The sequence below is a fragment of the Fusarium tjaetaba genome, assembly GCF_013396195.1.
Source record: "Fusarium tjaetaba strain NRRL 66243 chromosome Unknown NRRL66243_c0000138, whole genome shotgun sequence".
NCBI classification, from domain to species: Eukaryota; Fungi; Ascomycota; class Sordariomycetes; order Hypocreales; family Nectriaceae; genus Fusarium; species Fusarium tjaetaba.
The window spans coordinates 44492-56809 of record NW_023501334.1 but is presented as its reverse complement, the minus strand read 5'-3'; the positions used below and the strand labels follow the sequence as shown (position 1 = coordinate 56809).

Genomic DNA, 12318 nt, shown 5'->3' with positions numbered 1-12318 from the left:
AGTAAAAAAAACTGACGATATTGGTTGAAAGTATTAGAATGGCAATACTAAATTCACTCAAATTTTCTATTGTATACATTAAGCTTAGCTAAAGTGGCCTACCCATGGCAATTGCTGACACCTAAAGCGGAGGTATCGAGTTGCGGACCTCGTTCATCATATCAATCAACTGGTCATCAAGTTGCTGATACAGGTACACATTGTGGTCTGCTTCCAGCAGTGACCTCACACACTCAGCTACATACACGGCTGTGCGTGCTCTCTCCTCAGGCTTGTTCGCAGCAAGAGCCTCGTGCGCTGGCAGAATGGTACTCCGGATCCACTCCTCGCGACACTTGAGCTGCATATGGACAAACGGCTTATACAACCAATCGAACCTCTCGTCGTCGACGTCGAGTCCGATCAACCGGCACATGGTCTTGATGCACAACGACTCGCGTCGCTGCGTGATGCTGTGCGGGTTTTGGGCAAAGTGCTCAAGCTGCTCGAGGTCCCGGGCGTACATCCGTCTTGCGTCCAGGATCTGCTCCATCAGATCAAGAGTCTTGACTTCTCTGTTCAGATCCAGAGTGTAGAGCCAGTCAAAGACACGGCTCCAGGCAAAGTGCGTCGTCGCCGGCTTTCCCTGCAGGATGTGCGTGACCCCGTCGATGAAGCGCTGCGGCGCGACATGCTCTCCTGCCCAGGCGCGGTTGGCAGGCTCAAAGAGCAATTTCATCTCGACGGTGTTGGAGTCTTTGTCGCTGTACGGAAGCGGCTCGAAGGCGTCCGGCTCGAGGGGGAGGTTTGCGCAGGTAGGCAGCCCGTCGACGTCGCTGATCAGCTTATTCGTGTCGACGTCCGGGTTGATACGCGGATTGTCGCGATGGTGGCGGATCCATGCGAGGCGGCGGTTGAGCAGCTGCTTCCAGTAACCCAGCAGGCCGGCATGCATGCAGGCTCTGGCGCCGGTGCCTTGGAGCTTGATAAGGGCAAGCTTGTTGGGTCGTTCGGCCATTATTGATGGTGTGGATAGGACCTTGACTGTAAGTGATGATTATGAAAATATTTAGGGAAATCTTACCCAAGTTTAGGCGACTCTTTGTAAGTTTAGATCAAGTGCTTCCTGATGATGAGTAAAAAGGTGTTGATGTTGAGGTGAGAAAACGGATTGTTTGGATGATGGACTCCGACATGAACAGAAAAAGTAAAGGCAGGTAAGGTATGTCGAGGCGGCTTCTTATACCACATGAAGCTATACAGAAGGTTTCTTATAAAATTATATCACGAAAGTATGTTGTTCTTCTTCAAATCAGGAGACTCATTCTTGTACACTGCCTTTGAGAACTTGAAGTTAATTTGCAATATCTTTTAAGACATCACAAACTTTAACTGTCAATCAATGAGAAGCTTGTCACACGTTGAGGCTGAATAACAGTGCATCATGGGATTCTTGATGCTTGTTCCACGAATGAGCGAATCAGCACCTGCCTTCTTAAGATAAACGACTACCCGCGCATGCCTCTTTTAGTGAGGGTGACATTTCAAAGGACTGACTCTGTGACCACGACAGGTGACAGAGGAGGCGGCTGTGGAAGAGCAAGGACGAAAAAAGGGGGGCAAAACAAACCTCGAGACCTGTACTCTAAAAAACGATAAAGCTTAGGCATGCTCAGCGTAGTGTGTACAAGTTATGACCGGTTCTTTAGACTACAGGATACAGGTTATAACATGATGTTATATTGACAATGAATTAGTTGATATGGTGAATGAGATCTGCAGGGCTGGACCTCTACTTCAAGTGTTGACAAGAGTCAAAGGATCGTGAGGCTATTGGTATATTAGGTGCAGTTAGAATCAGAAAGGCATGATTTGAAGTATAAAGTGCGGAACCCGTATGTGAAATTCATTGCTGCTTGTGTAGGGTAACGTGACGCTCCTCACCATGACCATCCCTATCAGTAATCAACAATTGACCAAGCCAGGGGAGCAAGAGACTCGGGGATATGAAACTAAGCGACAGAACTTCTCAGATCACTTTAGGATAAACTTAGGCATCTTTAGTAGAATTTAGACAAGTTATGACCAGCAATTCTATATCCTGAAGGAGGGCATCAACTAGGTGACCCGCGGACAGGCGAGACTCACGGCTTTCGATCACAAGAATACTTGTCATTATCTGTGTTCGCAGCCTAAAGCTTAACCTTATAGGCCGCCGTCATTCATAGTAAACGCGTAGATTGGTTCCCAGGCCACCGTTCAATGAATTGAACAAGTCTAGCCACACCGTCGAACTAGACATGACCACTTTAGCCCATCATCAAAGCTCTTGTCATTCAGGGGTTTTTATCCGCTGTCAACGGTAGAACCGGTCGGTGGGCGATTAGCACGCAGACTAGCAAGATTTGGCATCTTTGACGTGCGTGAACCCTTTTTCGCTTGCGCATTGTCGATCATGACTGCTTTGACCAATATACCGATCTGGTGGCGATTTCGGTGGCCAAGGCTCTTTTGTTCCGCATTCCTCGGGACATCGGCCAACTTCGTCACTGCTGAAGGAAAACAGGAACTTGTGGGCTACTCCGTAGTAGTTACCGCGATTCTTCGGTAGTGGCGGTGTTTTTGGTCGATAGCGCGGAGGACGCCGCGGTCTGGACTGAAGTGGATGAGGGAGATGATATTGCGGTGCGGTGTAATTCTACGAGATTGTGTTTGGGAGATATGGGTAGTGAGATCGGGTGATGTGAGAAGTGATAGGGCTGATTGAGGTTTGTACCTTGCATAAAGCTATCTTTTGTAATGGATTGTTGCGTATGACAAGACAAACATTTTACACGATTATCAACTCAACTCTACGGATATTTTACATGTGAATTATCCCGTCGGTATTACTTGATGCCTTGAAGCAAATGAGCGAGTTTTCTCCGTGAATGAAGCACATCTCTCGCTCCGACAAATTATAATAAACAAATAGTAATCGTAATTTCCAACTTCCCTCTTCGGAGCAAGAACTCAGATTCACTTTTCACCTTAACTAGCGTCAGTGGAAGATTCCGATTGAGTTGGCCCAATCATGGTAGCTCGATCTTCAGGTACGCGACGCCGCCTAGCCTTCGTCTTCTTTCCCCTGTTTCGTTCTAGCCCGACACCACAACAACTCGTGTTGTTAATCTTCCAGGCACCAGGCTTACCCTAGACGGTGGAGGATTGAAGGATCCATACGTGAAACTGCGATCGTCCTGACGAGAGTAGAAGGAAGAGATTTTCTTATTAGGCGTTTTGGATTGACATGTTGTCGTCGCATCATGAGATGGTAATTGATTGACCGTTTCACGCCTGATTGTGGATATAGTACTCCGTATTTACGACCCAAGCACTCGGGTGCCAGTGACAGTGACTAACCCCCAGCGGAATTACTCCGAAGCACAATAGCGCCGTCCGAAAGGAAGCGGTAATTTGCATCTCCATACCCTTCGAGCCAATTGCGTTGCGTGTATGTGACGCGACGTCTCTTTTATTCCCCAATTAATTGCCTCGGACTGATTTTGGCATTATCCCGAGTGCTTCTCTCTGGTGTCCCGGTCTGTTGGGACTAGACGGGGTCTGTGGCTGGCTGGTAGTGAGCTTTAGTGCAGAGACTACTGGGTCAAGAGTCAAGTAAGTGCACACGGGGATAAAAAAAAGACGAACGGCGTGCAGAGAAGGGCCAGATCTAAAGAGAATCGTGGCGTCATGTCCGAGCACTGCTTTTTGGCACTGACCATTGCGGGAGGGAATTGTCCGCGAGTCTGCCGTGTTGGTGGCCTGCTTGGGTTTGCGTGTTGGTGAAGAAGACGACGTCTAGATTGCAGCGCTAATAACAACAGAGTTTCATTGACAATACCCTGCTATTCAATAACGACGCAAGCCACTTTGTTGCCTCTAAATTACAAAGCTGTGGAAAACGAAAAGCCATTTCCAGTGCGGGCAGATTAACAGCCCCCCTGTAGGTACAGAAACGCCACGAAAACGCCTGGAGATGGGTGCTCAGATACGGGAGGCTCTATGTACGCGGCCGATGCGCACTGATACTAACAATTTGGTGGTGGCCAACAAAAACTACTCGCCAGGCAGATAAGGTAGGTGTGCATGCACAATAGAAATCGAGCACAGTTTATCTCATTGTGTGAGATTGCCTTTCCGTCCCGAGCCGTCGTCTATCGGACATCCAATGTTACATCACCTTTTTTTGTTTGTCTCTTTGAACGTGTGAGACGTCAGAATACGGGATGTGACATGTTCAATTAATCGTGTGTTTCCCTTGCTTCCTGTGGAGTTAAAACGGGGGTTTGGTATTGTTCAATTGCATGGCTTTTGCGGGCGGGACTGAAAGTCTGGCGTCATTCCAGCTGTGAGGGCATTTACGAGGCCATGCAAGTCTCGGGCGTAAAAACGTGACAGTCGGTTCAATTGAGGAGAAGAAGAAAAAAAAAAGCAAAGAGTCTCAGTTACGCATGCGCAACGGTTGCATAATGGTACGATATATCGTTTGTCTTTGAGACAGCTCCCTTACATTGAATCCTTCGCGATATTCACAGCACCACAGTGAGGTTAGGGTTGAAGCAGCAACAGGTGGAGGTCTAAGCAGGGAGATCACCAAAAATACTACAGATCAGATCTGGAATGACAAATAAACAAAGAACCCATAATTCTATCGATCTGATTTCCCCCGGAAACTTAACTTAACTTTATCAGCTCCAGGAACCTGGAATGCGGCACAGCCGCGCGTAAAGCTTAAGATGCATCTCGAGTGCCGTTTGCGAAAAAAAGGCACCAGAGCGTATTTAAATCAGAGTTACAGTAGTTGTGAACAAAGCCCACTTGGCCTCAACGCCTCCAAAGATTAAAAAAAAAAAGTGGTGCAGCAAACGGGAACGGGTCCCGGCTCGTTGGGACTGATGCGTGGAAATTGATTCATCATTTGATTGACTTGCATATTATGGGGAAGAAGGAGGAAAAAAAGCAATATCAATGATGCCATGCATGGATTCATCATAGGGCTAAGAACTCGTTTACGACACGTCTCCTCTCAATGGTTCACGTCAAAGAAGCAAGCAACCTGTATCACAAGGGATGAAAAAACACACACAAATCAAGGTTCAGTTCGTCCAGCGGCCCCTTTCTTTTTTAGGGGCCATGTCTTGATCCGGATCAGAGATGGAGGGAGACATACTTCGGGGCTTGTCTCGTTATGAGTCTAGACTTTGCCAAACTCACTCGGGTACAGGTTTCCCCCCCTGCATTTACCTTACGCACTTGTTCTTCCACGTGGCATTCAGATTTGGGAACTTGTTTATACAGTATCTTGCAGTGTTTATCGCCTGTATCTTGAGCTGGGCTGAGCTCGTGATGGGGACCCTGTATATATTGGTAAGAGGTATAATAAGCAGGGATGGCAGCTTACTGGCATGTTTTATACTGTACGACGCTGTAAATTGTCATTTCATGCGGTATTGACGTGGCTGGAGGTGGCATTTGGTTAATCATCCAGTCAATTCTCTTATTCGGTTATCTCACGATCCATTCATATCTCACAATCACAATGGTAGGTAAGGTAACCGTCTGGTGGAGAGATGACCAGGGGTCCGAGACATCAGCGCACTCGACAAGTAGGTAGCACTCTTCGCATCGCATCGTGACTCAAATGCAAGGGAAGAGCCAAGAAATGCATACATAAACGAACACTTTCCTTTCTTTTTTTTCTGAACCATTTTCTCTTCCTTCGTTTTCTCTCGATTGAAGCGACGTCAAATAATCTCTCAAATCCATGTCCCTGTTCCGCGTTTGGCGTCAGGAACGCTTCTCTGTATTCCCGTGCTCGCCCTCAGCTCTAGCGCCAGAGTCTGTCGCCATGAGGCTTCTGGCTTACAGCGAGTTGACTTTTTTATCCCAGTGCTGCCTCGCAAGCTAAGCTCCCCCCATTGAGCAGATCTTTCCTATAAAGCAAACCCTTGCGTTTAAAAATGTTTCAGGCGAAAGAGTAAAGAGTCACGACCCTGACAGCGATGACCAAGAGAAATATCCATTTTCTGCAGGTTCTCATTTTGATCCCATGGCATCTCACAGGGTTTCTTTGCTTTAATCCCGACGTGATCGTGATGGCCCCCTTGTGCTCTACGCTAGCTACAGGCACTAACAATAGATCTGGACACAGTGTAGCCTCGGCCAGAGCAATACCAGCTGAATTGATGGTGTTGCACTGTGAAATGCGTGACACGGACCCTGTGAAATTTGCTGACGATTGGGGATGAGATGTCCCCTGCACCCCTGCAAAGCTTAATGTGAGCAGGGCCTGCCCCTCGGGTGACGATGTGATTTGTCCCCGGGCTGTGCCTCTGCTATTCTACAGCACTTGAGCAGTAAACGTAAGGTGACCATTTCTTCAGTGCTGAGATTTGAGTGTGCTCAGTTATCGTGGTTGCATTTCGTCCGAGCGTACATGTCTTTATTGCCCGCACTACATACACTTTGGTTTCATGTTTGCGATCTATCCTCTGCATATCTCTCTCCCTACCGCCTTTTTATTCCCACTCGGATCGTTATCTTTCCTTGCAGCTCATGCCTTGAATTGGAAATATCGTACTTGGCCCAGGCGGGCAATACACCCGTTCCCCGTTTCCTTAACGACATCACATCGCGCGTCGCCCAACTTCCCCCCTCACCATCGTAACCAGGGTCCGTGGCACTTGGGTCTTACAGTCAAAGCGTCGATCTGCTCTGCTCTGTAACAGGGGTTCCCCTAGTCTTTCTAGCTCGCCTCGATGGGATGGGGAGCTGACGGATGTGGACCCCCCCGCCGCCCCCTGGGATCTTGGCTTGAAGGCGTAACGCTACTCGTTCAGGCCGGCAGATCCGTTCCGCCTTAGACGACTTCCGTCAACACTCTCTGGGATGGCTAGGATGGATGGATGTATGTACAGTGCGGTACCTGACGGTAGGAATTCTCGACTGGCATGCACCAGACCCGATCTCCTGGTGTGGAACTGGTTCCAAAGCGCCATAAAGGCTGATTGACCTCCCCTCCCCATTTTTAAAGCTAAAACAGCTTTTGGTATCTCGTTTTCCGCCCGCTCTCGCTCAAAGGGAACAAGATCCCCTCTGTCCCCTCCCCCCCAGCTCTTGTTGGCTCCTCTCCCCATTCGTTTTTATATACAAAATAATGACCGCCGTGGGAACCACTCAAGCTGCTGCAGAGAGACACGACAAGGAATACTCTTTCATTGAAGCCCTTGCTCTAGGTCCCCGCGAGTCCTTCTCCCTCGTATCAAAGGAAGCTCTTGGCCTGCCCTCATCCCCGAGCAGTCCTGTCCTCCCCGTCGCCCCATCCATCGCTCAGGTCACCACCGTCACACGACCTAGAACTCCTCCTCAGAAGAAGCAGATCGTCGCTCCTGTGTCCTCGCAGGTCCACGTCGCCAGTCCCATCAAGAGCCCTACCACAGCGCCGTCGCAGAGGAGAGCTCCCAGCGTCACCACCAACACCACCACCCCTACAGCCCCGAGATCGCTCACCAGCAAAAAGAGCAGCGCCATGGCCAACTCGACAAGGGCGCAGAGCGCCTGCCTGGAGCTGTGCCACAAGACCACGGGGCTCGGCGATCGTATTTCCGTGCGCATGCTCGAGTACCTCACCATGGTGACCAAGCAGCCGCACGGCCTCGACACCCTCGCCCACGACTTCCTCGACACGTGCGAAATCCTCTTCTCCATCGAGGCCGGGCTCGGTGAGTGCATCCGCAACCAGCAGACGTTCCCCGGCGACGTCATCTCGGAGCTGAGCAAGAAGTTCCGCGTGACCCAAGCCGACTTCCAGCTGCTGGACCAGATGCTCGGCAAGTTCCTCGAGAACGAGCGCAAGGGCGCCATGGGCCGCATGCGCCGCGGCTGGGGTCGCATCTTTGGCGACAACGACATCGAGAAGATGATCAGCGCCCTTGGACGCACGCGCGAGAGCCTGCGTATGAGTGCGCTCATGTTTCAGTGGAGTCTGGGCAATGAGAAGATTGAGAATGAGCTTGGTATCGGCTACACTGGCCTCGCTGCTGCCCTCGACCGCATGGATACCCGTGCTGGCATGGCGCCGAGATCGAAGCTCTCTGACCACGGCGGGTCGCAGTACAGACCTTCTTCTGCGTCGCAACATCGTGGTGTGGAGGGACACAGCGCCGCCATGTCGATGGCTTCTCAGCCCCCATTGCCCCCTCTTCCCTGGACGGAGCGATCGTCGTCTATGCGCGAGGACACACTCGCTGCGTCACTGCATCAGGCGGATGCTCGTTCATTTACCGGTCATCATCACAACACTGCTAGTTCCATCGCCTCCAATGAGCGGTATCACTCTGGTACCACCGCTACCTTTGACCGCATGAGCACCTTTGACGAACACCACGAGGCACGGTCGCAACACACCGCCGTGTCAGATAGTGAGGTATCGCTTGAGGAGCTCTCGGGTCTGGATCTCAACGGTGGCACAAAGGTCGTGCGACTCAAGGCCGATCCCTTCAGCATGCCCCGCTGGAACCCGAGAAACACCGTCGGCGCCGACGCAGCAAACCTCAAGTCCGCTCTCCTCACCGCCGTGCGCGGCAAGAACCACAAACTCATCGAGCAGCTCCTAGATCGCGGTGTATCCCCCAACACTGGCCCTGAGCATCTCGCTCTCAAGGAAGCTGTTCTCAACAGCGACGCCGAGGCCGTTCGTCTGCTCCTCCTCTTCGGCGCTGATCCCAACGGCACTGATCGTGATGGTGTAACACCGCTCTTTGCCTCGGTGGAAAAGTCTTTCCTGGCTGGTGCCGTTCCTCTGCTCAAGTACGGCGCTGATCCTCGCTTCGCTATGGGCGAGGATAACGAGACTCCCCTCGCCGCTGCTTGTATCGCCAACAAGGTCAACTTTGCTCACCTGCTTCTCATCTACGGCGGTGACCCTAATCAATTGACCGCCACCGGCGAGACACTCCTCAGCAGCGCTATCAACAAGAAGACGCCCAAGAAGTTCATCGATCTCATCCTCGACTATGGCGCTGATCCCGACCTAAAGAGTCGCGAAGGAAAGACTGCCTTGTTTGAGGCCATTCAAAACTCGCGCGTTGATATTGTGCAAAGTCTTCTCGACCACGGCGCGAACCCCAACTTGCCTGGTCCCAAGCACATGCTCTGGCCCGCCACCTACCAGAGCGCCTGTCTGCAAGTCCTCCTCGCCCACGGCGCCGACCCCAAGAAGGCCCCCGGCATCATGGAGCTCGCCGTCAGCGTCAACAACATCGAGTCCGTCAAGGTCCTCCTCAACGCAAAGGTCGACCCCAACCAGAAGAAGGACGGCGTCTACACGCCCCTCTGCACATCCATCCGCGACAACCGCCCTGACATCTTCCACCTCCTCCTCGCCAACAAGGCGGACCCCAACGTCCCCGCCAGCGAGTATCCCGCCTTCAAGTGCATCACGCACAACCGTCTTCACTTCCTCCCGCCCCTTGTCGACGCGGGCGTGAACCTGAGCTCTCCCAAGGGCATTGTCGAGACTGCTGTTAGTGTTAACAACATGGAGGCTCTCACATGGCTGCTGGAGAAGGGCATGAACCCTAATGATAAGAACCCCAAGGGTCACTCACCGTTGACGACTGCTATTCGCGAGAACAGGGTCGAGATGGTGGACTTTTTACTCAGCCACGGTGCTGACCCTAACGTTCGCGGTCAAGACTGGCCCGTGTGTATGGCCGTCCGCAACCCCCCCGTGCTCAAGCGCATCCTCTCTGTGCTCGCTGAGCCCCGCGCCTTCAAGGGCGTGATGGAAATGGCCGTCGTCGCCAACCAGCTCGAGTCCGTCAAGCTCCTCCTCGCAGCCGGTGTATCAGTCGAGGACAAGAACGGCGGTGTCTTCTCACCGCTCACATCCGCCATTCGCGAGGACCGCAAGGACATCGTGTGGTTCCTCATCAACGAGGGCGGCGCCGACATTAACGCGCCCGGCGAGCACCTCCCCGTCGTCAAGGCCCTGCGCCGCTACCGCGGAGACTCGGAGATCCTTGAGTTTCTGCTTGAGCACGGCGCTGATCCTAACAAGGTGTACCGAGGCTGGAACGGTGTCATGCAGGCTGTTGAGAACGGTGATGAGCAGATCCTTCGTCTTCTGGGCGAGAAGGCTGGGTTTGATCTCGATGTGAAGGATGAGCTTGATCGAGATGTCACTGAGATTGCTGCGTCGCGAGGCTGGGAGGAGGCAGTCCAGATTCTGAGGGAGTATGCCATGACAAAATCTGCTTAATTTACTGGGTCATTTGAGTTGTAAGATGATGAATGCTTGGGATTTGGGATGGGGTTGGAGTCTGCGAGATTGCTTTCATGGGAATTGGACTGGATTGGATTGGATGGTTTGCCTGGTCTTGTGGCCTTTATATATATATCCTCTTGTTTACCTTGGGCATTTTCTTTTTCATTTCTTCGTTTTTTGTTCATATCCCACTGGTATAGTACTACCATGTATCTGGTTACATTTTCTTTGTCAATCTATTTGTTGGCGATAATACAGATGAGTTTTGAAGCATCATGGTCCCGATCCGAATGTCTCAATTGAGTGCGCGCAACATGTAATTTAGACTTGTCTATTTACTTAAATGCAATCATCTATAGCCTGTTTCCCATGTTGACATGAACTGATTTAATCTGCGTGTACGCCTCCAATCCCGCCTCACCAAGCTCCCTCCCAATGCCGCTCTGCTTAACACCACCAAACGGCACACGAGGATCGCAATCTTGTGAACTATTAATCCAGACCATGCCCGCCTCAATCGCAGCAGCAACGCGATGAGCCTTTTCCAAATTTGTCGTGAAAGCAGCAGCGCCAAGTCCATACGTCGTATCGTTCGCCAACTCAATCGCCTCCTCCTCCGTCTTGAACGTAGAAACAACAACGACCGGACCAAAGATTTCTTCGCGAAACACTCTCATAGAGGGCTTGACGTCTGTGAAGACAGTGGGAGAAATGTAGAATCCCTTGTCTGAGTCTCCGACTTTTAGAGGGTGACCGCCTGCTGCGACTGTGGCGCCCTCTTTCTTGCCAATGTCGATGTACTCTAGGATCCTCTCGTACTGAACCTTGGATACCTGCGGTCCTTGATACGTTTCCTTGTCCCACTGGTTACCAACTTTGCTAACCGTGTTGAGCGTATCAATAAACTCCTTGATGAATTTCTCGTAAATAGTCTCCTGCACGAGAATTCGCGATGTCGCGGTACAGATCTGTCCTTGGTTCGACATGATGCCGAAGTGCGACCACTTTACAGCCTGATCAAGCTCTGCATCATCAAACACAATCAATGGAGATTTCCCGCCCGTTTCGAGGGTGATGTTTTTGAGTGTCTTTGCAGCGACGCCCATGATGCTAGCTGCTGTGGCTGTTGATCCTGTAAAAGCGATCTTGTCCACCAACGGATGCTGCACCAACGCAGCGCCCGTGTCTTTGCCCAGACCATTGACGATGTTGACTACTCCAGGTGGAAAACCAGCTTCTTTAATAAGTTCACCCAAGACAAGAAGACTTAGGGGCGTTTGTTCAGCTGCCTTGATAACAACTGTATTCCCACAAGCCAACGCAGGGCCCAGCTTCCACGTCGCCATAGACAGAGGATAATTCCACGGAATGATCTGCGCAACAACACCAATCGGCTGACGAATCGTATACGCAAACTTCTTGGGCGTGGTATTAATAGTCTGACCGAATGTCTTATCAGCCCAGCCAGAGTAATACCGAATAACGCCCACAGCCTCAACGAGATCATTCTCCAGTGTCTCGATGTACGTCTTGCCGTTATCCCAGGCGTCAATCGTAGCAAAGAGCTCGCGCTTAGATTCAATCAGATCAGCGAGACGGGCCATGAGTTGGCCTCTGTCTGAGGCGGGGAGGTCTCGCCATGATTCATGGCGCAGTGCGGCCTTGGCTGCTTTGACGGCTTTGTCGATGTCTTCTGAATCTGCGGATTGAACTGTTGCGATTTCTTGTTCGGTGCTGGGCATGTGTTAGTGGGGTGAGTGAGGTATAGAGGGAGGGGTAGGGGACTTACGCGGGGTCGATTGATGTGAGGGTTTTGTTGCTTGATGAGGGGACGAATTCGTTGTTGATGAAGAGGCCGGTTGGTTGAGACCATTTCACTCCGTTGGGAGCTGTGAGTTCAATTGAGGCAGCCATTTTGGTGATGAGATGAGTTGGTTAGTGTTGATGGACTGGGAAGCTTGCAGAAGGCCTCTTGTACTTGAACTCTTGATGAATCTAGTATGATACTGACTGGCTCTCAATCCAATCTG

At 51.2% G+C, this 12318-nt stretch overlaps 3 protein-coding genes across 3 annotated transcripts; 1 reads left to right on the top strand and 2 right to left on the bottom strand.

Moving 5' to 3' along the window:
* Positions 1-121: 121 nt before the first annotated feature.
* Positions 122-997, bottom strand: FTJAE_6950 (uncharacterized protein; the record flags this gene model as incomplete). Its single annotated transcript, XM_037353616.1, has 1 exon — positions 122-997. One exon carries the CDS (start codon positions 995-997, stop codon positions 122-124), a length of 876 nt encoding a protein of 291 aa, XP_037205897.1.
* Positions 998-7177: 6180 nt separating this feature from the next.
* FTJAE_6949 (ankyrin protein) lies at positions 7178-10282 on the top strand (the record flags this gene model as incomplete). The annotated part of the gene is made up of 1 exon (XM_037353614.1): positions 7178-10282. One exon carries the CDS (start codon positions 7178-7180, stop codon positions 10280-10282), a length of 3105 nt encoding a protein of 1034 aa, XP_037205896.1.
* Positions 10283-10641: 359 nt separating this feature from the next.
* Positions 10642-12202, bottom strand: FTJAE_6948 (aldehyde dehydrogenase (NAD+); the record flags this gene model as incomplete). Its single annotated transcript, XM_037353613.1, has 2 exons — positions 10642-12022; positions 12078-12202. The coding sequence occupies 2 exons, from the start codon at positions 12200-12202 to the stop codon at positions 10642-10644; spliced, it is 1506 nt and encodes a 501-aa protein (XP_037205895.1).
* Between the last annotated feature and the right edge of the window lie 116 nt (positions 12203-12318).